This window comes from Carcharodon carcharias, chromosome 30 (assembly GCF_017639515.1).
Source record: "Carcharodon carcharias isolate sCarCar2 chromosome 30, sCarCar2.pri, whole genome shotgun sequence".
NCBI lineage: Eukaryota > Metazoa > Chordata > Chondrichthyes > Lamniformes > Lamnidae > Carcharodon > Carcharodon carcharias.
The window spans coordinates 19,054,846-19,082,438 of NC_054496.1; the positions used below are offsets into that span (position 1 = coordinate 19,054,846).

At 41.6% G+C, this 27,593-nt stretch overlaps 1 protein-coding gene across 2 annotated transcripts; it reads left to right on the top strand.

Annotated features, from left to right (window-relative positions):
• The first annotated feature begins 607 nt into the window (after positions 1 to 607).
• On the top strand, positions 608 to 27,593 carry LOC121271389 (A-kinase anchor protein 8-like). Of its 2 annotated transcripts, XM_041177365.1 has the most exons (13): positions 608 to 692; positions 8,038 to 8,076; positions 9,845 to 10,007; positions 12,261 to 12,732; positions 13,662 to 13,785; positions 15,636 to 15,697; positions 16,410 to 16,473; positions 16,576 to 16,657; positions 19,134 to 19,275; positions 20,371 to 20,473; positions 22,326 to 22,456; positions 24,104 to 24,199; positions 26,271 to 27,593. In XM_041177365.1, exons 1-13 carry the CDS (start codon positions 674 to 676, stop codon positions 26,685 to 26,687), a joined length of 1,914 nt encoding a protein of 637 aa, XP_041033299.1. In that variant the 5' UTR covers positions 608 to 673; the 3' UTR covers positions 26,688 to 27,593. The 2 variants fall into 2 exon arrangements, with proteins under 2 accessions (XP_041033299.1, XP_041033300.1); XM_041177366.1 differs by lacking the exon at positions 24,104 to 24,199.

A 27,593-nucleotide genomic window follows, 5' to 3' on the forward strand; every position in this document is an offset into this window, starting at 1 on the left:
TTTTTCTGTCCATGGCCAGAGACAACGAACCCTATTGTAACCTTCCTATATGCTAGTTGGGTATCTGGCAGATCTGGAAGCCCACCACCATGTTTTGGATACTCCGAACTAAGCCCATTGAAAAATCCACACAAAGTTTGTTAGCTTGACATGAAATCCTTCCAATATACTTGATAGCAACTGGTAAGAGTGGGAGAATTTCCTAGTCAGCCATAGTGCAGAAGGGAATGGCAAACCACTACAGTACTTTGGATTACTCCATGGCAATGCTTGACATTGTAAGTCCATGGTCGCCAATTCCCTTCGGGCACGGCGCCTGGAGGACCAGTCAAGTTGTCTACAGTTTGGAAGCTCTGAATAGGAGGGGACAGAAGTGACAAAAACATTTTTATTAAATCCAGCATTTAAAAAATATAACAATACGATTCCACCTCCACATCTTTTCAGAATCTAGATAGATCTGATGGTCCGCGCTTCTGGTCGGTCAATTTATAGACTCTCACGGTTACAGTCGTCAAGAGGCTTATAATTGACGATCACCGGCACCAATCAGCGACCGCCTTTCCGCCAAGTGCCCGCCCATATGCCTCAGCCTGGGCCAATCGACGATGGGGGGCGGTACATCCGGGTGAGCAGAGGCGAGTCGAAGACTTCTTTCTGAAGCCGAAGCAAAATGGACGGTCGTTTTTCAGGTCAGTCAAGCAAGTCTCGATAGACGCTTCATAAGGTTTGATCTCCTTCATTTTTTAAAAAAAATATCAATTGTACGGCCGTATGGTTGACACGGAGATCGGGGGTGGGAGGGGAGAGGTGGTCACTGTAAATTGTCCCGTCGTTGTTTTTTTTTTCAAAAAAAAGTGGGAGGTTTTTATTTGGCGTCCGACGGCAGAAAAAGAACCAACGCAATCCGCTGCCGCTGGCAATCCCGCCTCCCAGGGAGCTGATTGGCTGTGGGACTTTTCGGTGGGGGCGGTTCCGACGTCCGATTGGTCAGCGGTGCCGTCACTCGCCCGAGGTGTGAGTTTGAGTTGCACGAGCCTCGCGGGCCGTGCACTGAGGCCGCTCGTTCATCCAGCAGCGCCTGATTTTTCTGCTCACTCCCCTCTTCCCCCCCACCTCCCCCCCGGCAATGCCTCTTTATAATTTCTTTCTGCGAGACTTTCTCTTGCGCGGCCGATTATTACTTTGATGACGCGATTGGGAAGTTTCTGAAGTACAAGTGAAAGTTCACCCTCACCACCGCCACACCCCCCCCCCCCATATATCGCCAAGCTCCATCATAATCTAACGGCCATCGCCATCGCCTGGATGTTGCTTGAAAATCTGAATGGGTTTGCGAAGGTTTCGGCGTCCCGCCCCCTAACAAAATGGCGTCACTCAAGTGAGCGCAGCCTCTTTTCGCGAGGCACAACCGCCCCTCTCAGGTGCGCGCTCCAATAGTAAATACCCCGGCCAGCTCCAGATGCCCCAACCCCTCCTCCCCCCCTCCCCGCCCCCGCCCGCGCGCTCCCGAGGACACCTCACCCCACAGTCACTACCCCTTCCCCCGTCGCGAAATGAGGGGTGAACCCATTCAAGCAGGCATCATTCTGACAGGGCAGAGGCAGGAAAGATGTTTAGCGGGGCCTGGGAGTGGGGGTGGGGGGCAAGAGCCAGGGGACATGGTCTCAGAATAAGGGGCAGGGCATTTAGGACTGAGATGAGGGGGAATTGCTTCACTCCGGGGATGGCGAATGTTTGGACTTCCCTGCCCCAGAGGACTGTGGAGGCTCATTCCTTCAGTGTGTTCGTAAGACTGATTCAAAACGTCAAGGGAGATGGGGATAATGCAGAAAATGGTTTTGAAGTAGGTGGTCAGCTATTGGTTTCATCGAGTGGCAAAGCAGGCTGGAGGGGCCAAATGGCCCACTTCTGCTCTAATTCATATGTTGGTATTAATGGTGGAGCAGGCTTGAGGGCTGAATGACATACTCCTAATTCTTATGTGTCCCTGGCCCCTTCTGTGCTGTGTGCTGCCCACCCCTCAGGCCACTTGCATGCTTTCCCCACCCCGTCCCGTGCTCTCTTCCCCCCCCCCCCCCCCCCCCCCCCCCCCCCCCGAAACCGGTCCGTTCTGCGCCCCCTCCCACCGCCCCTTCAGTGCTCCTGCCTCCCCTTCCCCCTTGGCCTCTTCTGTGCCTGACACCCTAGCCCCCGGCCCCTTGCGTGGCAGCCCGCCCCTGTGAAACCGGCCCCTTCCCCGCCTCTTCAGTGCTCCTGTCTCTGTGCCTGATACTAGCCCCCTCTCTGCCTCTTTGTGCACCCCTGCCTGGCCCCTTCCGTGCCGCACCCCGCCCCCAGCCCCATCCGTGCCCTCCCTTGCTTCCCCACACACACTTACTCACAGCCAAATAAAAATTGAACCTTGGAGAGCTTTCAGAATGAACAGGTGAGGTTGAAGGGGACATGGTTCAGCCATATGGGGGGCAAGTTCTGCTTTCACCTTGTTAGCACTGGTGAGAACTGCCAACAAGGAGCAAGTCTTTATTGTAAATGGGAGCCAGCTGCATATCTGCTTGATTTGCATCTTTTTGGCAGTGGACTGTATTGGATGGACTTGTCACTCCTTTCAAATTCAAACATGATCTCCTCTTTTCACTGCACATGTCAGTTGCTTTTTTCCACACTGTGCATGAACATCCACAGAAGTTCATAAGCAGGAGAGCCCAATGCTTGATCCTGCTTTACTTTCTTAACCTTGTATCAATGTAGCAAACAGTGATAAAATGACTGTTGGCATTGCTGTGAAAATTAACAAACCGTTTTTGTACTGAAAATAATAAGATGTCATTTATTTCCTTTTCCTCATGTTTCATTTGTCTATATCTGTACACTTAAACGCTTTGAGTTCCGAAGATTATTTAAGATGAAATAATTTACTCCTGTGTTATCTGTTTTTTAAAAGAAGGTTTCAAGTGTACCTTTAAAAAAAAAATTATATACAGAATCAGATGAAATAATTTACTCCTGTGTTATCTGTTTTTTAAAAGGTTTCAAGTATACCTTTAAAAAAAAAATTATATACAGAAGCAGATGAAATAATTTACTCCTGTGTTATCTGTTTTTTAAAAGAAGGTTTCAAGTGTACCTTTAAAAAAAAAATTATATACAGAAGCAGATGTTCTGGGAGCCCAGCACATCAGTGCAAAAGATAAGGCTGAAGCATTTGCAACAGCCTTCAGCCAGACATGGATGATCAAACTCTGCCTCCTCTGGAGGTCCCCAGCATCATAGATGCGAGTCCTCAGCCAATTTGATTCACTCCACGTGATATCATGAAACAGCAGAAGGCCATTGATACTGCAATGACTGTGGGCCCTCGCAATATTTCGGCAATAGCACTGAAGACTTGTGCTCCAGAACTTGCCATGCCCCTAGCCAAGTTGTTCCAGTACAGCTGTGACACTGGCATCTACCTGGCTGTGTGGAAAATTGCCCAGGTATGTCCTGCCAAAGGGAAAATGTTAGGAGCTATTGTTAAGAAGCTATAGTAGGGTACTTGGAAAAGTTCAGGGTAATCAGGCAGAGTCAACATGGTTTTGTGAAAAGGAAATCATGTTTAACCAACTTATTGGAGTTCTTTGAGGAAGCAACGGGCTGTGGATAAAGGGGAACTGGTGGATGTACTATACTTAGATTTCCAGAAGGCATTTGATAAAGTGCCACATCAAAGGCTATTGCGGAAAATAAAAGCTCATGGTATAGAGGGTAACATATTGGCATGGATAGAAGATTGGCTGGCCAACAGGAAGCAGAGAGTGGGCATAAATGGGTCTTTTTCAGGTTGGCAAGATGTAACGAGTGGTGTGCCACAGGGATCAGTGTTGGGATCGCAACTGTTTACGGTTTATATAAATGACTTGGATGAAGGGATGGATGAGGTGGTTGGCAAATTTGCTGATGACGCAGAGATAGGTAGGAAAGTAATTTGAGAAGAGGACATGAGGCTACAAAAAGATATAGATAGGTTAAGTGAATGGGCAAAGACCTGGCAAATGGAGTATAATGTGGGAAATCTGAAATTGTCCATTTTGGCAGGAAGAATAGAGGAAAGGCATATTATCTAAATGGTGAGAGTTTGGAAACCCATGAGATGCAGAGGAATCTGGGTGTCTCAGTGCATGAAAAGGCTAGTATGCATGTACAGCAAGTAATTGGGAGAGATAATAGAATGTTATCATTTATTGCAAGGGGAATTGAATATAGAAGTAAGGAAGTTGTGCTTCAGTTATATAGAGCATCAGTGAGACTACATCTGGAGTACTATGTACAGTATTGGTCACCTTTTTTAAAGGAGGATGTAAATGTGTTGGAAACAGTTCAGAGAAGGTTTACCTGGAATACCTGGAATAGGTGGGTTGCCTTATGAGGAAAGGTTGGAAAGACAAGGCTTGTATCTGCTGGAGTTTAGAAGAGTAAAAGGTGATGTGATTGAAACTTACAAGATCCTGAGCGGACTTGACACGGTGGATGTGGAAAGGATGTTTCCTGTTGTGGGAGAATCTAGAACTAGGGGTCACTGTTTAAAAATAATGAGTCACCCATTTAAAACAGAGATGAGGTGAATTTTTTTTTTCTTTGAGGGTTGAGAGTCTTTGGAACTCTTGTTGAAAAGGTGGTGGAAGTAGAGTCATTTAATATTTTTAAGGCAAAGGTGGATGGATTCTTGATATGCAATGGGATGGTAGGTTATTGGGGCTAGGCGGGATGCAGATTTGAAATTACTATTAGATCAGCCATGATCTTATTAAATGGCGGAGCAGGCTCGAGGGGCTGAACGGTCTCCTGCTCCTTATTCATATGTTCATAGGTATGCAAAATCAGGACAAATCCAACCTAGCCAATTACCTCCCCATCAGTCTACACACGATCATCAGTGAAGTGATGAAGGTGTCATCAACAGTGCTATCAAGCGGCACTTGCTTAGCAATAACTGGATCACTGATGCTCAGCTTGGGTTCCGTCAGGATCACTCAGCTCCTGACCTCATTACAGCCTTGGTTCACATATGGACCAAAGAGTTGAACTCCAGAGGTGAGGTGAGAGTGACTGCCCTTGACATCAAGGCAGCATTTGACCAAGTGTGGCATCTATCAAAACTGGAGTCAGTGGGAATCAGGGGAAAACTCTCCGCTGGTTGGAGTCATACCTAGCACAAAGGAAGATGGTTGTTGGTGGTCAGTCATCTCAGTTCCAGGACGTTACTGCAGGAGGTCCTCAGGGTAGTGCCCTAGCCCAAACATCTTCAGCTGCTTCATCAATGACATTCCTTCCATCATAAAGTCAGATGTTCACTGATGTTTGCACAATATTCAGCACCATTTGCAACTCCTCGGATACTGAAGCAGTCTGTGTCCAAATGCAGGAAGAGCTAGACAATATCCAGGCTTGGGCTGTCAAGTGGCAAGTAACATTCATGCCACACATGTGTCAGGCAATGTCCATCTCCAACAAAAGAGAATTTAACCATCATCCCTCCACATTCAACAGCATTACCCCATTATCGACATCCTGAGAGTTACCATTGACCAGAAACTGAACTGGACTAGCCATATAAATACTGTGGCTACAAGAACAGGTCAGAGGCTAAGAATCCTGCGGCGAGTAACTCACCTGCTGACTTCCCAAAGTGTGTCCACCATCTACAAGGCACAAGTCAGGAGTGTGATGGAATACTCTCCATTGCCTGGATGAGTGCAGCTCCCACAACACTCAAGAAGCTTGACACCATCCAGGACAGAGCACCCCATCCACAAACATTCACTTCCTTCATGACTGACGCACAGTTGCAGCAGTGTGTACCATCTACAAGATGCACTGCAGGAACACGCCAAGCCTCCTTAGGCAGCATCTTCCAAATCCACGACCTCTACCATCTAGAAGGACAAGGGCTGCAGATGCCTGGGAACACCGCTACATGGAAGTTCCCCTCCTAGGTCACTCACCATCCTGATTTGGAAATATATCGCCGTTCCTTCACTGTTGCTGGTTCAAAATCCTGGAATTCCCTCCCTAACGGCACTGTAGATGTACCTACACCACATGGACTGCAGCACTCAAGAAGGCTGCTCACCACCACCTCAAGGGCAATTAGGGATGGGCAATAAGTGCTGGCCTAGTCAGCAATTCCCATATCCCATGAATAAATTTTTTAAAATGTGAACATATTGAAGAAATTCAAATGAAACAAACACTAACGTTGTGGACCCTCTTGAATTCTGGTAAACAGACAACTCCCTAGTCTCCAGGAGTATAGTTTAAAAATGGAGGATCATTGCCAAAGAGTAGTGAAAAATGGTGGTTTTTCAGATAGGAGGAAGGTTTGTAGTGGAGTTCCTCAGTGGTCAGTGTCGGGACCTTGCTCTTCCTGATGTATTTTAATGACCATGGCTGTGGTATGCAGGGCATGGTTTCAAAATTTGAGGACGATACGCAGAATGGAAATGTGTCAACTGTGATGAAGATAGTCGAACTTCAAAAGGATTGGGAAGACAGGTGGCAGATAAAGTTCAATGCAGAAAAGTGTGAGGTGATACATTTTGACAGAATGTGGTAAGACAGTATAAAATAAAGAAAGAGACTAAAGGAGTTGCAGGAACAGAGGGACCTTGGTCCATATGTACATAAGTTATTGAAGATGGCAGGGCATGTTGAGAGAGCAGTTAATAAAGCATATAGTATCTTAGGCTTTATTAATAGAGGCATTGAGTACAAGAGTTAAGGAGGTCAGATTAGACTTGTATAAGACACTAGTTAGGCCTCACCTGGAGTAATGTGTCCAGTTCAGGGTGCTATACTTGAGGAAGAATGTGAAGGCATTGGAGAAAGAACAGAGGAGATTCACGAGAATGATTCCCAGGATGAAGAACTGTAGCTATGAGGATAGATTGGAGAAGTTGGGACTCTCTTCCTTCGAGAAAAGAAGGCTGAGAGGAGACCCGATAGAGATATTCAAGATCCTCAGGGGTATGGACAGGGTAAATAGTGTGAAAGTGTTCTCACTGAAGAGAGTACCAAGAACTAAAGGGCACAGATTCAAAATAATTGTCATAAGGAGTAAATGTGACTTGAGGAAAAATTTCTTCATCCAGAGAGTGGTTGGAGTCTGGAACGAATTTCCTGAAAGGGTGGTGGAGGCAGGTTCAATCGAGGTATTCAAACGGGAATGGGATTGTTACCTGAAAAGAAGTAATGTGCAAGGTTATGTGGGTAAAGCAGGGAAGTGGGACTAGCTGGAATGCTTTTTCAGAGAGCCAGTGTAGACTTGATGGGCCGAATGGCTGCCTCCTGCACTGTAAAGATTTTGTAATTCTGAAAATAGATTCTAATTCATCTAATATTCTGTGTTTGGATTGACAATACAGAGACAAAGAGCTCTTCATTTTTGCATAGATGTCAGCAATTGCCAACTTACAGTCACAAAAATAAGTTGGGGCTTTCAAAGCAAGAGTGATGAACTTGTATTTTTCACAACTTCAATGTCCCAAAGCACATTTCAGCTGATTATGTACTTTTGATGTGTAGTCACTGTTATAATGGAAGAAAGGTGGCAGCCAATTTGTGCACAGCAAACTCCGCAAACAGCAATGAGTTTTTTTTAAGCTGATGTTGGCTAAGCAATTAATATCGGCCAGGAGACTGGCAGGGGGAGTGTGATGGAGGGAGGAGGGCGAACACCTCAGCTCTTCTTTTAAATAGTGCCATTGAATTATTTAAGTCCACCTGAGATGGTGCCTCTAACAGTTCAGCACTCCCTCAGTATGGCACTAATGTCAGCCTAGATTACGTGCTCAAGTGTCTGGATTGAAGCTTGAACCCACAAACCACCTGACTCACGTGAGAGTACTATTTGTGAGCTTTGGCTCAGTGGCCAACTTTCACAGATTATTGTGGCATCCTGTGCAACATACTGTTTCAGAATTGAGTATGTACTGTTAGCCTTTTATTGAAATATATTTTCAAATTAGGACATTCTAATAACAGCCTTTTATTTTACAGGTTCGTATGGAAATTGGAATGCAGAATCTCCTGGCGAAGGTAAAAATTCTATCAGAGGTGGTTGAGGGTGGTAGGGGTGATTTGGCTACTTTCACTCCAAGCCTTGGAACTTGGTTTAACTCTCAGTCACATGGAGTGATTGTAAACCTGATGGCTACACCCAAAGGCCCAGTAGGTTCTGGAATACAAAGCCTCCCACTGATTGCCGTCCTCTGCAGTTGCTCTGTCCTTGTTCTCCATCATTTTTTGTTCAATATGGAACTTGCCAGTGATTCTTCACATGACATTGCTGAACTGCTCAATGGGATGGTAGTGTGCACGTTTCTCAGCCTGCAAGGGTATAGGAAGTTACCAAGTGGAGAAGAGGTCAAAACCTCAGATTGAGCAGATCCGAGATGCTGGCTTATGAGTAGAAGGTGCAGAGATGAGAACATGTACATAGAGACACAGAGTTCTGCAGCACAGAAAAAGGCCCTTCGGCCCATCGAGTCTGCGCCGGTCAAACAAGTACCTAACTATTCTAATCCCATTTTCCAGCACTAGGCCCATAGCCTTGTATGCCATGGCATCACAAGTGCACATCCAAATACTTCTTAAATCTTATGAGGGTTTCTACCACCCTTTCAGGCAGTGAGTTCCAGATTCTCACCACCCTCTGGGTGAAAAAATTCTTCCCCACATCTCCCCGAAACCTCCTGCCCGTTACCTTAAATTCATGCCCCCCTGTTTATTGATCCCTCCACCAAGGGGAAAGGTTCCTTCCTGTCTATCCTATCTATGCCCCTCATAATTTTATACACCTCAATCATGTACCCCCTTTATCTCCTCTGCTCCAGGGAAAATAACCCCAGTCCATCCAATCTCTTCTCATAACTAAAACTGTCCAGCCCAGGCAACATCCTGGTAAATTTCCTCTGCACTCTTTCTAGTGCAATCACATCCTCCCTATAAGGTGGATTCCAGAACTGCACACAATACTCTAGCTGTGGCCTAACCAGTGTTTTATACAGTTCCAGCATAAACTCCCTGCTCTTATATTCTATGCCTCGGCTAATAAAGGCAAGTATCCTGTATGCCTTCTTAACCACATTATCTACCTGTCCCAGTACATTAAGGGACTGGTGGACATGCACACCAAAGTCCCTCTGATCCTCAGTGCTTGCCAGGACCCTACCATTCATTGTGTATTCCCGTGCCTTGTTTGTGTTGCCCAAGTGCATCACCTCATACTTATCCGGATTAAATTCCATTTGCCACTGATCAACCCGTCTATATCGTCCTGTAACCTAAGGATATCCTCCTCACTATTTACCACCCCACCAATGTAGTCCATTTGCTGGACTCAGAATATTCCTGAAGTGTTGTTGCAGTCATTGCAGTGCCTGTTTTGCTTCCAGAAAGAAGCACTGTTGCAGTATGAAAGCCAAAAAATTACTATTGAGTGGTTTATCTAAATTATTTGAGGTTTATTCTTTTAAAAAGTTTATATATTGATTTATCTGAAATTATGGGAGAAAACCTTAATTCCTAGGTCACAGAACAATTTTCTTGTCTTTTCACTCCCTATACCAAGATTATTTGTATGCTCTTCATATCTATGATAATCTCATATGTTTAGCTGTCATTCACTTGGCATTAGATAGCTGATTTTTAAAAAATTCATATATTACCACCAGGTAACTCTCTTCCTCTAACCTGATCTGTTTCTCTATCGTGTGTAATAGCCATTCCTAATGGTGACATAAGAACTCATATACATGGTTGATTTGCGAAGAACACTGACATTCATGTTTATTTGTATCCTCAGGTTATGATGACTATAGTTATGGACAAGGTTCTGGATCAAATTATGGTTACGGTGGCAAATCCTGGGACTCGCAAAAAGGCAACCAGACTTCTGAATCCATTGTCGCTAAAATTAACCAACGGTTAGATCTCCTTTCTCGCAACGAAGGTGATGATCAGGAAAGGTATCTATCAGGGCTTCAAAAGCAGCTGAACTGCTGTGTGCCAGTCAGGAAACTAAGTTGGAGCTTTGTGCTCTTTGGATACTTTGAGCTATTTAGATTAGATTTTGAATTAGTATTAAAATTGTTTATTCACTGAGTCGGTATGTTTTGTCTCTTGGCTTTCTGTTGTGGACATGATGTTTTATTTATCTTCAACTTGCCCAGCTAACTATTTAATTAGTTCAGTAATTGCCATCAAATGGAGGTACTGGTGATGGGGATAGAATGGCCTTGTTTCTGTCATGGCCTAACTTGATCAAGTTGATAGCTTTGATTGGGAGGGCAGTAATTTGTGATTTGGTTCTAGAAAAGTATTTTCTCAACTGCACTTGGGTAAGGAGGGTGCTTTTGTTATGGCAAAGGCAAAGAGCACCACCATCATTGTTCAAACCCGTTTAATGAGCTTTGTGCTGATTAGATATCAATAATTTTGGGGTTATCATAAAGTAATATTGCTGTTTCATTTTTGGGGAGATGGCAGAATAGCAATAGAGTGACAGTTTACTTATAGACCCAGTGGCTTTGTTGATAAGTGCACCGTGTGCTATGAACTGAGCCATGCTGACTCGGAGAGTGTCTCTGGTCTGAATTGCTTCCCTCAGTTGGAGCAGCAACATAGCAACCCATCTATGATTCACCATTGACTCCTGATCTTTGGAAGGTGTAATGTAGCTTGATATACATTTCTAGTGATCATAATATCAAAGTAACAATATAGATATATATGTAAATGCCAATGAGAATCCAGTTTGGCATGATGATCTTTTCATTAAAGAGTTTGCTGAAGCTTACAAGCAAGTTGCCTTGTTAATTATCATGGATGAAGTAATGGTGGGCACCAGTGCCAGTGGAACTTTGCTGTTAGAAATGTAGGGGGCTGGAGAAGAGAAGGTACTGCATCAAGCAGGTTGCACTTATACTGGAACTCCTTTGATTTTATGCATGTTACTCGCTTGTTGAATTGAGGATGTTGGGTAGTGAGAACATATTTCATCTCGGGCTTTAGATCATGAAAATTAGTTGTTGGGTTTTGCCAGCCAATGTTTGGGAATGGCAGATTGTTGGGTATGGATTTGTCAATAGATGCTTTATGATCTCAACAGCTGTACATATTTTAGACAGTTAACTGGAATTACTACACTACAGGGATCTCAGTTTAGGCTCCTGACTAAATTGCACATGTTTTGCACATGTTTAGTGCTTAAAGCTGCTGAGTACTGATTATTTTGTTGGAGTCTAAATTAGAAATTTTCTGTGGTATATTTAGTATAAAGCATATTCTCAGGTTTGTTGTTGGCAAACATTCAGGCTGGAAAGTACTTCCTTTTCTAAACCCATGAAATTTGTATATTTGCTGCTGCAAATGTATGTAACTAATTTACTGAATTGGTGGGATTGGTTTTGTTAACCTCCCAGGATTTAAAGCATTTGGATTAGTTTTGTGTATTGTTTACATGGGTTGCTTTGTCCTCATGTTGGAATCAGACCTATGAGAGATTTGATAATTTGAACAACTGAGTTGAATTGCTGTCTACTTATCAGTAACTGTTTGAGAAAAAGTTCTGGATCCATTGTGCTGAAATATGCATATGTTTAAAAAATAAACTGCCAGTACTGAATTTCTTATTGAAATGTCTTGCTGGCTGTAGGTTAGCAGATGACATTGAGAGGAGCATAAGTTTGAAAGGAGTTATAAAACACCGAGAACATTATCTAACCCTGCTCATGCGTGCCTGCTACTGTACAAGTGGAATTTGTTAACTGTAGTTGTATAATAGCACTCTCGGCTTGGCAATAAACATAGCACTATGGACTAATGTGGAAAAAAATGCAATCTGTTTTCCATCCACGTATTGACCATGTTTAGTTTTCACATTGCTCAGGCATTGTGAATAATCTACAAGCTCAGTGCATTTGTATATTGGTTACAGGTTATTAACAGGTGCTAGCTTTGGGAAAAGTGTAGGTTAACAAATCAAGAGTGAGGCTCTTAAATTGGTAACAGATCAGTTATTATTACTGGCAAATTATTCATTACCAGAGTCTGCTGATTTACAAAACACTGTAGAAAATGTTAGTTGCTTAAAAAAAACCACCTAGCTTGGTTGAAACTCTGCTGTTTAAATTTCAGTCTGTTCTGACTGTTCAGCAGACTGTTTCTTGGTATTTTCCAGCTACTGACCAGATTCCTTGCTTGCTGTGCGACTCTTTCAGGTTTGTACCTTTCGAGTCCTACGACTCCAGGTCTTCACTGGATGACCGTGATCTGTTCAGATCCGGTTTCGATTACAGTGAATCTGGACCTAATCGTAATGATTCCTATGGAGGTCGCTTTGACCGCTTCGACAGCTCCGCCAGGAACCGCAGGGATCAGTTCCGCAACAGAGCACGTGACGGCTCCGGCAAGCAGTGGGGTCAGAACTGGTCTAGAGACAGGCCTCCAAATAACAGACCTTTCCGGAACGACCCGTTCTCATCGTCTTCAAGTTCTGAGCGACTGTCTGCACAGTGGAATGAGCTGTCGATGGGATATGGAGGCAGGGGCTATGTTCCCCCCTCCAGGAACCTCCCTTCGCTCTTCTCCCAGGCCTTAACCTCCGGTTTTGGGATGTTCGGCGTGCAGGGAGTAGGAAAACAGTTTGGAGCTGGCAGACAGCGAAGGAGAGAGCGGAATCGATTCAGAATTGTAAGTAGAAAACTTTTCCCGTTTTATAAGGTCGTAGACTTAAGTATTCAGCTGTGTGAATTTCAGTAACCAGCTCAACAAACCCACATTCCACGAGTCTTGTGCAGTCACTTAAATTGCCCTTTCTCAACCGTGAATGTTTAAAAATGAAGTCGTGTAAAGATAAAATTAAAAACAATAGCAAGATATGATTAAAAACAATAGGGATGGTCAAATATATGGAATGGATCAGAATATGCAAAAAGAGTTGCTGTGGATTGCTGGAGTGCTGTAGGTGCAATGTGCAGTTGAGGGAGAAACTTGAAATGTACTTGGGCCTTTCATTAGATGAATGCTTAAAGGACGTGGATAAAGAATGCAAAAACCAACTGGAAGTGTCATTGTGGAAGAGCATCTTCACAAATGTGTCTATACATAGGACAAATAATTAGCATGCTAGTAGTTCGTACTTTGAGTTGCTAGTTTTGCATTGCATCTGTTTCACTGGAAACATATCAATGTGTGTGCCTGGAATTTGGGAGGTTTAACATTCATTGTTACAACTGTGGCTATGCTAATGATTCCTAGTAGGCTTGTACGTTTCAGTGAAAGTGTAATGGTGTGCACTTGGTCAGGAGTTCTTATAAACCACTGGGCACCAAAGTTACTTTCTGGTTTTGAAGACGGAAGCTTCAGTTTGATTAAATGTGCTTAAAACAATGAAACTGAAATAATGTTCTGTACTGAAGTGGCAGAATGAGATTCATTCCTGGACTTTAACACTTGCTAGAACTGGATCTGGATCCAGGCAAGACTTTGATGCCAAAAAAGTGATTTGAGCGATTTATAAAGTTCTACCACACATCAGAACCTGAGGAACATGATCTCTTGGTTAATGATATCCAGTCAAAGTTAAGCTGTTGACTAATACTGTGGTATCTTTTTAACAGAGGAGAGGAAGAGGCAGAGAGATGGGATTTGGAAGGAAGAGGCAGCTTTCAACTGCAAGCAACGATGAATCAGATTGCAAAGTAGGAAGAATGGACCAGTCGGATTTTTCAGATAGTGAAGCAGGTAACCATGTTTAAATTTGTTGCATCTTCCTCCTTATCCCATCCGTAATTTTTCATGTGCAAGCCTAGACCATGAATTTAGGTAATCTCTTCAACTGTGGGGACCTTGATAATCCTGCTCCAACATTCACTGTTCATTTTCCAGCTGTAGTCAGCAGATAGTGAATAGGAACAACGGTTTCTGTTTCCCTGTCAGCATAAGGAGCTGTATTTCAACTGTTAACTTAGTTGAGATCAACCAATTAAGCATAGATCATGGATGGAGCCTGGAGCCTGACTATTTCTCATCCACATCCTAACCTTTGTGACATCGGTGTCAGATTCCACATCTATCTGTCTCACAACCAATTCTCTTGACCACTCCTCTGTCTCTATGTAGTTCAATACAATTTAGAATGTACAGCACAGAAACAGGCCATTTGGCCCAACTAATTATGCTGGTTTTGTCTTCTCATTCCAACCACCTCATCTCAGCCACTCAACATATATTTTCAATTGTAAGACTACTTGTCTGCCATCAATTCTGATGAGCAGAAATTTCCTGTGAATAAATATTGGGAAGGTGAAAGGCATTGTCTTCTATCCCCAACACAAACTTCATTTGTTAGCTACTGACTCCATCCATTTCCCTGGGAACTGTCTGAGAATGAACCAGACTGTTTACAATTCTGGTGTCATATTTGACCCTTATATGTGCTTCCAACCACATATCAGCACCAGTACTATTTCCACCTTTGTTAACATTGCTCAAATCCACCCATGCTTCAACGCATCTATGGCTGAAACCCTTGTGTAGAACTTTATAAATTGCTCAAATCACTTAAAGGACATGGATAAAGAATGCAGAAACCAACTGGAAGTGTCTTTGTAGAAGAGCATCTTCAAAAATGTGTCTATACATAAGACAAATACTTAGCATGCTAGTAGTTGGTACTTTGAGACTTGCTAGTTTTTCATTGCATCTGTTTCACTGGAAATATATCAACGTGCATGTTACCTCTGGGGGTCCAGTACAGCCTTGGCTGCCCTCCCACATTCTACTCTCCATAAACTTAAGGTCTTGCAAAACTAAGTCCTGATTACCCATCACCCCTATGATGGCTGACCTACATTGGCTCCCGATTAAGCCATGCTTAAATGTTAAAACTCTTGTTCTTGTTTTTAAATCGGTCCATAGTCTTTGCCCTAACACCTACAAGTTATCTGTGCTCTTCCAAATCTGGCCTCTTGAGTATCTTTGATTTTAATCACTCCACAATTGACAGCCATACCTTTAGATGTCAAAGACCTAATCTCTGAAATACCCTCCCCAGACCTCTAAAATCGACCTCTTCATCTGCCTTCATAATCTTGAGTTGCTTGGTGTCAGATTTAGTTTGATGAGGCTCCTGTGCAGTATTTTGGGATGTTATTACATTAAAGGTGCTATATATTATTACCTGTTTTGCGTCCTTCCTGGATTGAATCAATCAATGTGTTTACTCAATAAACATCGTTTTTTAAAAAATTGTGCATGTAACAATCTGTTACGTTGAAGTCACTGTACCTTGCTGATCAGCTGTAGTTGGATATGTTTTTGTGGTTAGTAATGTTGCTATACCTTTCATGATAGTGGGGCACTGAACAAAGTTTATGTGATGGTGTGCTTTTCCTTGTACGAGAGGTGAGGCATGTTTCCAAACCTGTATCAATGTTGGAAAGGTTGCCCTCATCATGCATGTATGTATTCCAAGTATGTAAAGGCACTGAATTTTTTTCTTAATTCATGAGAAGTTTGCAAACCCAGTGTTTGAGGCAATTTCAGGCAGCATGTTACATTAGTGTGCAAAAGACTTTTCTGTTCATTTTTAGAAGAAAAGGAGACAGGTTTTGGAGATGATGTTGAAGATGCTGCAGGAGGTGATGCCAGTACTGTGAGTATTTGTGAAAATCTTAAATTCTACAACAATGGAACTTTTTAAGATGTGGTTTCAGCATACCTAAGGCAAAAGGCCTCCATAATCTGGCCTAAAGTTTGGTTTTCTGGGGTCAGTCAGATCTGGAGCCACCTCAGGCCGGTTTGAAATCCATTGCTGTATGCAATGGACAGAGAATGACAAACTTATCTTTGCAGGCTGATTGCCATCCAAACTGAAAAAGTACAAAACTGTATGCAGTTTGCCTTATTGTATGCTGCTCTTAATTGATGCCACTTGAGTCCACTGTACAGAGTAAGGGCTGACCTGGGTCCCCTTGTTGGAAACTAAATTAATGCCTTTAAAATAAGTTGTTATTCAAATTAATTTTCTTTTATGAAACGGTTGGAATACCTTCCTTCCAGTTGTACCCTGCTCCCAGATACTTCCGGCTGACAGTTTGAGGGCACGATTGATGGATGTGCTCTCTTCCATTCTTGCCCCCCACCCTATCTGATTAATTTGTTTTTGGTTCTGGATGCTAACGGAGAGTACTTTTCTATCACACTGAAGGTCCTGGCTTGTACTGTGGTGCAGGTTTAAAAAATGTTAGTTTTAAAAGCAATCTCCAAATTAACCTTAATTCATGCCTGAGCCAGTATATTTGTAAAAGAAAATCTGATGGGATTGATGGTTGGTGTATCATTGAAACTGTTTTTTTTATATTTAGAACATTGAGGATAAAGACTCAACGGACAGCCCTGAAAAGGAGAAAAAAGAGACAGATGCAGATGGTAAAATATTGACTCCAAGAAAAGAGGACTAGTCTTGTGTAAGTTTTGTTTGTGCATTTCTGATATATAATAACCTGCAGAGTCATATTTTGTTTTTGTTAGCTGGTGATGTACAAGAGGAAATTAATGAGCTGAAAATGAAAATTAAACCAAGGAAGAGACAACGGGATCGTATTACAGAAAGGTAAAGGAGCATTGTCTATACTAGATCTATTTGTACTTGCAATTTATCCTAAAATTAAAGGGAAATGTTTTAATGTGTGTTGCATAGTTTTGAATAACTGGATTGAATAGGAGCCAGTATTTGTTATTGATTGGATTGTGAGATGGGTAGTTGTGTGAGTTAAATGTTGTGCTTTTCCTAACACGTGATGATTTATGATGAAATGTAGTTAGGTGAATAGTGACTGCCTGCTGATATCATGACCAAGTGGTCACACTCCCTGAGCAGTTGGGGAATCAGTCCTATAAGTAATTTGAGCCATGCCCAGTGCTGTTGCTGTGTGGTTCAGTAGGGAGAGGTTGGACAGAGAATGACAAACTTATCTTTGCAGGCTGACTGCCATCCTAACTGAAAAAGCACAAAACAGGGCTGCAATTAGGATCTTTCTGGACTTTATTTCTGATTCACTGGGCCCTTTAGGATGTAGCAAACCTCGTAAACCTCTAGCAACTTAAAACTAGCCATTTGGTAGTACAGAACTTGAGTATTCCTGAAAAATGAGACATGTCGAAGCTTTTTGTATCACACTCGTCAGGACACTTCAAGAATACCAGTTTAAGGAGAAAACAACAATTTATACTGTATGAGAAGAGAGTGCTGATTGGTTGCCAAGTGTATTCTGATTGGTAGAGGCATTACCATGGAGAAAGCACCAGTGATGGTGACTGACAGTTAACTGTTGAACTTTAAACCAGGCAGCTTGATCCCCATTGGTCATGGCGTTGCCCTGAGGAATGAGTCAGCTATTGACTGTCACTTATTTTGTTTAGCTGAAACAGGCGCAAATGTGTGTACATGTTCTTTCTGTATGCAAAGAGCAGGGCCCCGTGTATTAATATATGTAGCTTCCAATACATGCACATGCTCCACACTGTGAGCCCAACTGACAATCCTAAATTGGCTGTCAGTGTAATTCTTAGGAGACTGAGGATTATTTAGCAAATGTTGTCCAATCACAGAATCATATCTAATGTTGAACACTGTTTTGAGTTTTGCAAGCACGGGCTGGTTGGGTACGGTCTGTCCTTGCCCGGTGCGAACCGCGGCTGGGACATGCTGTTTGATATGATCTGCCAGTCTTTGGGATGTACGGCCTACATACTTAGCATCACACCGACGCTGAAATTAATATACCACATTACTCATTTGTGTGATTGGCAGAATGTCTTTTTGACTTGATGGCAGCACCCTGTTAGTGGCGAATACCACTCATGTTGTTACTGTATAGTAGCAGCGTGAAACAGCTAGCTTCACCTGTTGCTCACATTTTTTAGATACCTTGCCCTTCCAGGGTAACCTGAGGTAGACTGGGCACTTTTCAAGGCTGAAAGTGATGCCTTAGGTCCGTTTATGAGTTTGCGTGGTATACAGCGTGAAATGATATGACCGGGGTAGCCATTATGCCGCAGGATGTCTTTGATGCGCCCTATTTCAACATCAAGCTTGCATGGTAAGCAGATGTCTCTGGCCCTATTTACAAGGTTGCCAATTAGACCAATTTAATAATGTGTGGAACTGCAAGAATCCCAATGCGTATATTGACCAGTGAAGGTAGACTTGTGGTTGACCGTGGTAGAAACCCCCTGGCAGATTTCTCAACTAATACATCAAGGAAGGGGAGTTCATTTGACTGCTGCATTTCAAAGGTGAATTTGAACGCAGGATGGAGCCCATTAAGACAGGTAAGGAAATTATTACTTGCAGCTGCTGCAGATTTAAATACAGCAAGCATATCAAGGTACAGACTGTACCCAACCAGCCCGTGCTTGAAAACCCCAAAACACGGTGTCCAACATTAGATGTGATTCCACGATTGGATAACATTTGCTAAATAATCCTCATTGTGCTAAGAATTACACTGACAACCAATTTAAGATTGTCAGTTGGGCTTGTAGCGTGGCGCATTTGTGTGTACTGGAAGCTACATATATTAATACATAGATGCCTGTTCTTTGCAGACAGAAAGAACATGTACACACATTTGTACCTGTTTCAGTTAAGCAAAATAAGTGACAGCCATTCACTGATTTAATCACCTTGACCAATCAGGATCAAGCTGCCTGGATTAAATTTCAACAATGCTTGGCAGTTAACTGTCAGTCACCATCACTGTTGCATTCTCTGTGACAGCACCTCTACCAATCAGGTCCACTTGGCAACCAATCAGCACTCTTCTCATACAGTATAAATTATTGTTTTCTCCTTAAATTGGTATTCTTGCGAAGTGTCCTGATGAGTGCAAGATGAAAAGTTTCGCCTTGTCTCTTTTTTTCCCACCAATTCTCAACTGAAAACTACGCCAATTATAATAAGGTCTACTGGCCAATTATGTCTTGTGGGATTGCATTCGTCAGTCCCAGTATTGCAATTGAATATAGTAACAACCTCAATGTTGCAAACTATATTTTTCACAACTAAGAAAATGTTGTTGTTACAGAATAATGTATGCCTGCTCAGTTTGCAAGTTTCGCACCTTTGATGATGATGAGATTTTCCCCCACTTGGAAAGTAAATTTCATAAGGAGAACTTCAAATTCATTGGGACCAAGCTTCCTAAAGAAACAGCTGAGTTTTTGCATGTATGTTAGTTTTGTATTTAAATATACTTTTCTTAAAGTTTAGTGCTGTGTTAGTACTTAGCACAAGTGAAATGTATATTATGTGTTTCCCATATCCCAACTTGTGCTCGGGAATAGTTACATGAAGAGGTTGTATGAGCTTGGACAAACCTCACCTTTCGATTACCTACCAGCCATCTGGAATCAACACTGAGTTAAACAATCTTGCCACTTTTTTTGGACAGCAGTTGTTGGTGAGGCTTTTGTTTTTGGCATTTTACAGCTTCTCTAGGCCTACCTTTCATTTTTGTACTTTTCCCCGTTACTATCTCCTTTTGCCTTGCACCATCATCTTTTGTCTTTTCATCTCCTGTCTTCCACCCTATCCTAGATCTTCCCTTTTGTTTACCCCCTGCCCCCCCACCACTTTTCCTGCCTCTGCAATCGCTTAAAACCTACCCAGTTCTGATGAAAGCTCATCAACCCAAAAAGTTAACTCTGTTTTTCTCTCACCACAGATGCTGAGTATTTCCAACATTTTCTGTTTTGATTTCAGTGAGTGTTGGGTTTTTCAGTTGCTGCAGCAATGCCTGGTACGAACTAACTTGACACCTACAAGTTTTAAGCAGAGTTGCTGGGTAATGATTGGCAGTAGTAATACTTTAAACCCCTCAAAGTTGTGAGGGATGTTCTGATGCTGGTCCCGCTGAGAACCAGTTTACCAGGGACCAATGAATCTTGCTGCCATGTGCTGTACCAAGTACTCTCTGTCTGCTCTGTATCCCTGATAATGGGTCTGCTGCTGACCTGTTGCCTGGCAGTGAATAGTATTGTGGACTGTTAGCCTTCTGATTCTAGCCATTTCAGTCAGACATCCAATCTGAAGAGCAGTCCTTCCCTTTTCCCTCTGAAAGTTTACAATTATCGTGCTGGGATTTTCTGTTTCTGCAATCGTCAGTTTTTGGTTTCCCTGGAGTGAAAGTTGTGATTTGATAAATACCTGAGTGGAAAATTCCATCCAGATGTTTAACTCAACAAGTTACTTTCTGCTAGCAGAACTATATTGTGCTTGTTTAAAGAATTTTGTTGTGTTAAATAACTGGTCTTTCCTTTCAGGAATATGTTTTGAACAAGAATAAGAAAACACTGAAGTTTCGTGATTCAATGGAAGATAAAAGTGCAATTAAAAAGAGGATCCAGGAACAAAACCTCTTGCATGGTGAGCATTGCTAAGACGGGAGTAAGAATTTGAACGAGAGCTTTATATTTAATAATAGCGTCTCAAACTTTGCTGCATGGGGTAACCATTTAGCTCATTGTGTCTATATTGAACTCTTACATCATTTTTGTACTTTTCCCTGTTACTATCTCCTTTTGCCTTGCGCCGTCATCTTTTGTCTTTTCATCTCCTGTCTTTCACCCTATCCTAGACCTTCCCTTTGTTTCCCCCTGCCCCCCCACCACTTTTCCTGCCTCTGCAATCGCTTAAAAATCATGTTTTCTTTCTTTCATTTTATCTATCTAATTCTAAAATATTGGAGTTTACTAACATCAGTAACCGCTCAAAATAAAATATTCCATATCGCTACCACAGAAAGTAGTTGAGGCCAAAACATTGTATGTTTTCAAGAAGGAGTTAGATATAGCTCTTGGGGCGAAAGGGATCAAAGGATATGGGGAGAAAGCGGGAGCAGGCTATTGAGTTGGATGATCAGCCATGATCATAATGAATGGCCGAGCAGGCTCGAAGGGCCGAATGGCCTATTCCTGCTCCTATTTTCTATGTTTCTAATCACATCTTGAAGAGAAAATTTGATTTTGATCTCCCATATTATTCTTTGTTCTAATCCTGCATTTGTCCCATAGCTCCTGACAGCAATTAGTGAAAATTTCTTGTGATTTACACTAAGTTCTGGGTTGCTATGTGTTTGCACAGCTTAGAGTGAAATTTCAATGCAAGATCGCACTTATGGGTTACTTCCACGTTACCATTCAAATTTTGATTATTTGCAATTTTCCATCCCCTCTTTCAAATCTCATTGCAATTTCCTAACTATACCTATCGTCCAATCAGAAAAGAAAGAATCTGCATCTATGTTACTCCTTTCAGGACCTCGGGATATTCCAAAAAGCTTTATTGACAATTGAACACTTATTGTTTTTGAAGTTGCAATGTAAAAAAACATCTCATTTGTACATGGCAGGGTTGGTCAGGACACAATTTCTTCTTTGAATGTGACCTTGTGTTTACCTGACTGGGCAGGTGGTATCTCAGTTTAACATTTCACCCAAAAAGCAACAACTCTTGACAGTGCATCACTCTTCAGTACCAGAAACTGCATGCAATATCCTAAATGTGACCCAACCAGTATTTTACATAGATTGTTTGTGCACTCAATAATTCCCTTGAATTCAAGTAAAGTACAATCTTCTTATAAATCCATTTTGATTACTTCTAATCAGTGTATTCATTTCCAGATGCTCAGTAATAGTCTCCAGTTTCCTACTTTACAACAGTGATTATACTTTAATAAGTAGTTCATTGACTGCAAAATGTTTTGAGACACCCTGTGGTCGTGAAAGGCATTATATAAATGCAAGTCTATTTTCTTTTTCCCTCTAGTTATGTTCACCAGTTTTTTTTTCTGGCATGAGAGTAATTAGTCCATTGTTGCTTTGTTTTATCATATATCCATGTTTTAAAGTACAAGGAGCACCTATAGTGTTTAGCTTGCTTTGGTGAATTATGACACATTAGTCAATAAGTTAGTGGGTGTGGGGTGGTGAAATGGTATGTGTTCTTTTTCTGATATTTCTCTGATCACATTGCTTTCTAATTCTGCAATCATCATATTCCTTGGTTAATAGGGGTGAAATGGTTAAGTATTTTTGTCAATCTGCTATTTACTACTATTGTCATTATTCTGTTGCATAAGTACATATGTTGACCCTCTCTAAATGTTTAGATACATATTGCCAGGTGCCTACCTTACAGGTTTGTGAATTTGTCTCAGCAAGAATTTATATGTTGCGGATATTTTCCATCTACTAGTAATTTCTTTGTATTGCAGGTATTAGTATTGAAAATTTCATGAAGAAAGTAGAAGCTGTTCACTGTACAGCTTGTGAAATGTTCATTCCAATGCAGAACAATGCCATCCAACGACACATGAAGACATTTGACCACAACAGGAACAGAAAAGTAAATTTGTCTACTCTCTCCACTCCACATGAGAAACTGACCTTTTTTTTCCAACTTTCTGCTCTCCACTACCCACCTCCCAATAACTGCAATCTTTTGGCTTGGAGGAATGCAGAGTCTGTTCTGAAGATGTAACAATGATTCAGAAAGAAGATACTATCTTGAATGAAAAATGGGGTTTTTGTTTTTTCTAAATAAAAGCAACTGATACATGCAAGTGTGGTTATCTTTGCAGCATTCTATCTGACAGTGGTAGCTTGATTATTGATATTTTTAAAATAGAGTTGAGATTTGAATAAGTATTCGCTTGGATTCAAAACTACTCCCAGGTAGTTTTAACACATTTGCAAGGTGCTCTAGGGAAACAAGGAATGCCAAAGGTTTTTGGGAAGTTTAGTAGAGGTGACATTGCCTGTCTTTGCCACTGCCTCAGGTCATCAGCTGCTGAAACCCTCATCCATGCCTTTTAGTTATTTCTCGACTCAATTCTTCTTCCCATGCTGTTCTGGCCGACCTCCCATCTTGCGCCCTCTGTAAATTTAAGCTCATCCAAAACACTGCTGTCTGTGTCCTAACTTATATTGTCTCATTTTCATAAGTCTGTGCTCACTGACGTACATTGGCTCATGGTCCAGCAATGCCTCAATTTTGAAGTTCTCTTCCTTATTTTCAAATCCCTCCAAGGCCTCCCCTCTTGCTATCTATAAACTCCTTGAGCCTTGCACTCCAATTCTGACCTCTAACCTGATTTTAATCCTCCACCATTGGTGGCTGTGCCTTTATCTGCCTGGGTCCTGAACTCTGGAACTCCCTTCCTGATCCTCTCCAATACTCTTCCCTCCTTTTTAAGATACTCCTTAAAGCCCATCTCTTTGATCAAGCTTTTGACCATCTTCTAATATTTTCTCATGTGGCTTGGTATCAAATTTTGTTTAATAATGATCCTGTGAAGCAACATTTTAGTAGGTTAAGGACAATGTATGAATGCAGGTGTTAATTGAAAGTTTGGCATTTTAAAGACTTTTAAATGCTTAGGAGTGAGATGTAGGGGTTCATCGAGCGAACGGATGCAGGTTGAAAATCCTTCCACCAAAGGTGGAGGAGAAAACGAAAAGTTGTATTATTTCACCTGTTATCAGAAAATTTAATGCCGAGGCATACAAGGAGATGTTAGGACAGATGACTAAATGCTTGGTCAAAGAAGCATGTTTTAAGGATTGTTTTAAAGGAGGAAAGGATTGGAGACGTTTAGTCGAGGAACGGCTGCCAATTGAAGGGTGAAGGAAATCTGGAATGCACCAGAGGCCAAAATTGGAGGAATGCAGAGATCTCTCAGGATTGTAGGTATTATAATTTAGAGTGATGAAGCATAGAACTGGAGACTAGTCTTTATGCACTTATAAGCTTTTATTTACAGAGATGCACATTACATCTTGTACACCTCTCCAACGGATATGGAGGAGAGTACAGATGGTGAACGGCGAGCCCACAATTTGAACACGGGTGAGAATTTTAAATTTTGAGGCACTGCTGGATTGGAAGCCGCTATCAGTGAGCACAGGTGTGATGGGTAAATGTAACTTGAAGGTCCAGGTTGGGATGATATAGCTGGTTTATTGAAAAATAATGGTTTGCTTTTGTTTTTAGATGATGCTTGAGCAGTCAAAGAAGACTAGTCTTCAGGTAGCTAAGAGTATACTCAATAATCGGAATATTGTGAGCATGTTGGAAAAATACCTCAAGGTAATCTTCAATGCATGCTATTGTATTTGGCCAAACAATTGAAGGGATTGCAGTTAGTTTGCTAATGCCATTAAAAGGGTATTTATTTCTAATTGAAAATCCACATTTTGTCTGTTAAACAATATTCTTGATAAGTCAATCCAAAAATGCCACTAAATTTCGCATTTTTTTCCTTCAATCAGTTCTTGAGCACAGTACACAGCTTGTTTCAGTCTTAATGTTTGAACATTCAGACCTCTTGGTAATTATGTGATGGTGTTTACATAGACCTCGTCCTATGAAGTAGTGTTATGATACAGCAGATGGTAAATGCTGAGCTGCTCAAATCCCAGAGGGAAACTTGAAACAACTGTCACAACTAATTTTCAATATGTATGTTTCGAGATGCGGGCTTTGAATTCAGTAATATTAAGAGCACCGAAACTTAAGAGATTTTTATAAAACTAAATTAAACATTTATTAATAAAAGAAAAGTTTATAAGCCATACATATGTCTACAAATTACTGCTACAATAACTTTTAAAATCCCTAGTTAATCTGATTCCCAGTTACCCCTTCGTTAAGGCAACAGTAATACACATTGATTTTAAAAGACCCATGCAAAGTAAACACTACCCTGAACAGTTGAATTCAAAGTGAGTTCTCTTAACTTCAGTCCCTGGAGGCAGCAGTTTGGTACATACAGGCTGAAGACGTTTCACATTTGTTGAATCTTAGGCTGAGCGTATGGGTAGGCAGTCTTCGCTCCTTTATGCATAGTTTTCCCTTTGAATGCCAATACCCATTGTTTCATTATGTCTTTGGACTTTACCTTCCTAATAATAAAAATCTCTTATAGCACTAATTTTTATCAGTAATCTTCGGGAAAAATAAACACACTGTTTCTAAACTTCACCTGGCTAGATGACCCATTTCACCCCTCCTTTGAAAACAATCTAGCCTGGTTTATTTAAAAATGCAAAAATTCCCTTTTATGTTAGCTACTAGTCTCTTTTTGTGCTCCATCCTTGCCTTTCTGATTAGTTTTTTCATTTATCCTTCTCTGGTCCTTCTATATTCAGCTTGATTCTCCATTGTATTTTCTACCTGACATCTGTCATACGCGTACTTCTTCCTTTTCATCTTCACCTCTATTTCTGTCGTCATCCATGGTGTTCTAGATTTATTTGTCCTACCTTTCCCCTTCAGGGGAATATACCTGGACATTGCCTACAATACTAACTCTTTGAGGTAGCCCATTGTTCAGCCACCGTCTTTTCAGCCAACATTTGATTCCAACTCACTCGACTGAGGTGCATTCTCATCCCATCAAAGTTGGCTTTCCCCCAATTAATTATCCCTGCTCTGAATTGCTCCTTGTCCTTCTCCATGGCCAACCTAAACCTTATGATGCAATAGTCACTGTCCCCTAAATGCTTTCCTACTGTTATTTGATTCACTTGGGCCAACTCATTCCCCAGAATCAGGTCCAACAGTGTCTGTCCTCTTGTTGGACCAGAAACATACCGCTGCAGAAAATTATCTTGAACACACTCCAGGAACTCTTGCCCTTCTTGTCTCTTTGCACTATTCCTGTCTCAGTCTATATTTGGATAATTGAAGTCCCCCATTATAATTGTTCTATAACATTTGCACCTTTGTAATTATTTTGCAGATTTGTTTCTCTACATCCCTTTTGCTAGTTGGTGGTCTATATACTACACTGATCAATGTTATTCCACCTTTTTCATTCCTTGCCCCCAGCCAGAGAGATTCTGTCCTTGACCCCACTGGAACATTCTCTCTCTCTAGAACTGTAATACCCTCCTTAATCAGCACTGTCACTCCCCCAAACCATGCCCCCACCCCCCTTTCTTTCCTGTCTCTCCTAAATACCTTGTACCCAATCCTGCCCTTCTTTGAGCCAGGTCTCTGTTAGAGCAATAATACAACTTTTGTCAACCTGTGCCTGCAGTTCACCAATCTTATTAACCACACCATGCATTCACATACATGTGAATTCACATATCTGATGTTGGAATCTTAACTGTTTGAAGTTGTTCAGAGTTTGGATTTCTTCACATTTTTGCAGGGGGAGAATCCGTTTACTGAAGATGCTAAAGATGCTGAAGATGATCCTTTGGAGGGTGATGCAATCACTGAGAGTCTTACAGGTGAAAATGATGGGGAGAAGAAAAATGAAACTGCAGAAGGTGAGACCGCAAAAGCAAAGGCAGAACCAGAGGAAGGTGATGAAGGTGATGGTGAAATGGTCAATGCAGATGAGACAGTTGACCAGTCTGAGCAGGGAGCTGATGCCACTGATGAAGAAGCTGAATCAAACTCTGTGACGGATCAGGATGGTGAAGACTCTCTTCCAGCAGAAGAAGGTGCTCTCTCAGCTGAAGATGAAGACAAAATCTTGGGAGCTGGTGATGGAGAAAATCCCGATGAAGGTGCTGAGAGTCCCCCAGGTGATGGTGGTGATGATGCAGAAGAGTTAGAGTAATTTGCTGTACAGATGAATTTGTCCGTGTCTCTTCAGCATTAAAATTCTCCACAAGTACATTGTCTGAATTAAAGCAATGTTATTCTAGTAGCCACAAGGCTCCTATATGATGCTAGAACATCTTGCATTTGGGACAATTCCATGCCACGACTGTCCCAAATCTGATGTGGCTCTCTGCTTCCTAGCTTTGCCTAACTAGTTTTATGTGAAATGCTGTTCTCTGTGAAAGTGGTTTGTGAGTGCATTTGCCCTGTTGACTTTCTTTTTAATCTTCCAGAGTAGGTGACACTGATTTCTATACCAGATTTAGAATGTGTAGATATTCTGAGAGACATGGTTTTGCCTGGTTAACACTTTTTTTTTTTTAAAAGGAAGTTTACAAGTGTGATTGCACAGACCCCCAGATGAACATCAGGAAACTTATCATACACTGCATAAAATCAGTAGTTCCCTGTGTTTCATAGCATAGTGCGACTCCAAAACTGTCTGCTTGTGTCTTGATCTTTGGATTGAAGATGTTGAAGGGGATTTCACAAAAATAGTTGGCTTCAGGAGCAAAAAAAAAGGTTGCATGCTAATGCTTTAGTGTTTTCAAATTGCCTTTAACGGTGAGCAGAAGACGAGTTATATTGTGTAATCAAACTTTCTACATTTGCTTGTCCAACAGTTGAAGTGGAACACAATTTATTGGAGATGTGTCAGAAAATTAGTTTCAGTTGGTATTTTTGACAAAAAGTTGAGTACAATTTCCATTTGTGAGTTTTGATTTGGATTTTAGTGATACTATCTGGGTACTGATGGAATGTAATGTCTTTTTTTGTTTTACTACTGGAGAGAGGAGTAATCACATAACTTCTGGAAATAATTGTATACAGTAAAACTACATTAAACCCTTTTTATAAATGT

Coding starts and splice junctions, on each gene's coding strand:
- LOC121271389 (XM_041177365.1), top strand. Junction 8,077..9,844: donor TGCAGAATCTCCTGGCGAAG/GTAAAAATTCTA, acceptor TTGTATCCTCAG/GTTATGATGACTATAGTTAT. Junction 16,658..19,133: donor CGGGATCGTATTACAGAAAG/GTAAAGGAGCAT, acceptor TTGTTGTTACAG/AATAATGTATGCCTGCTCAG.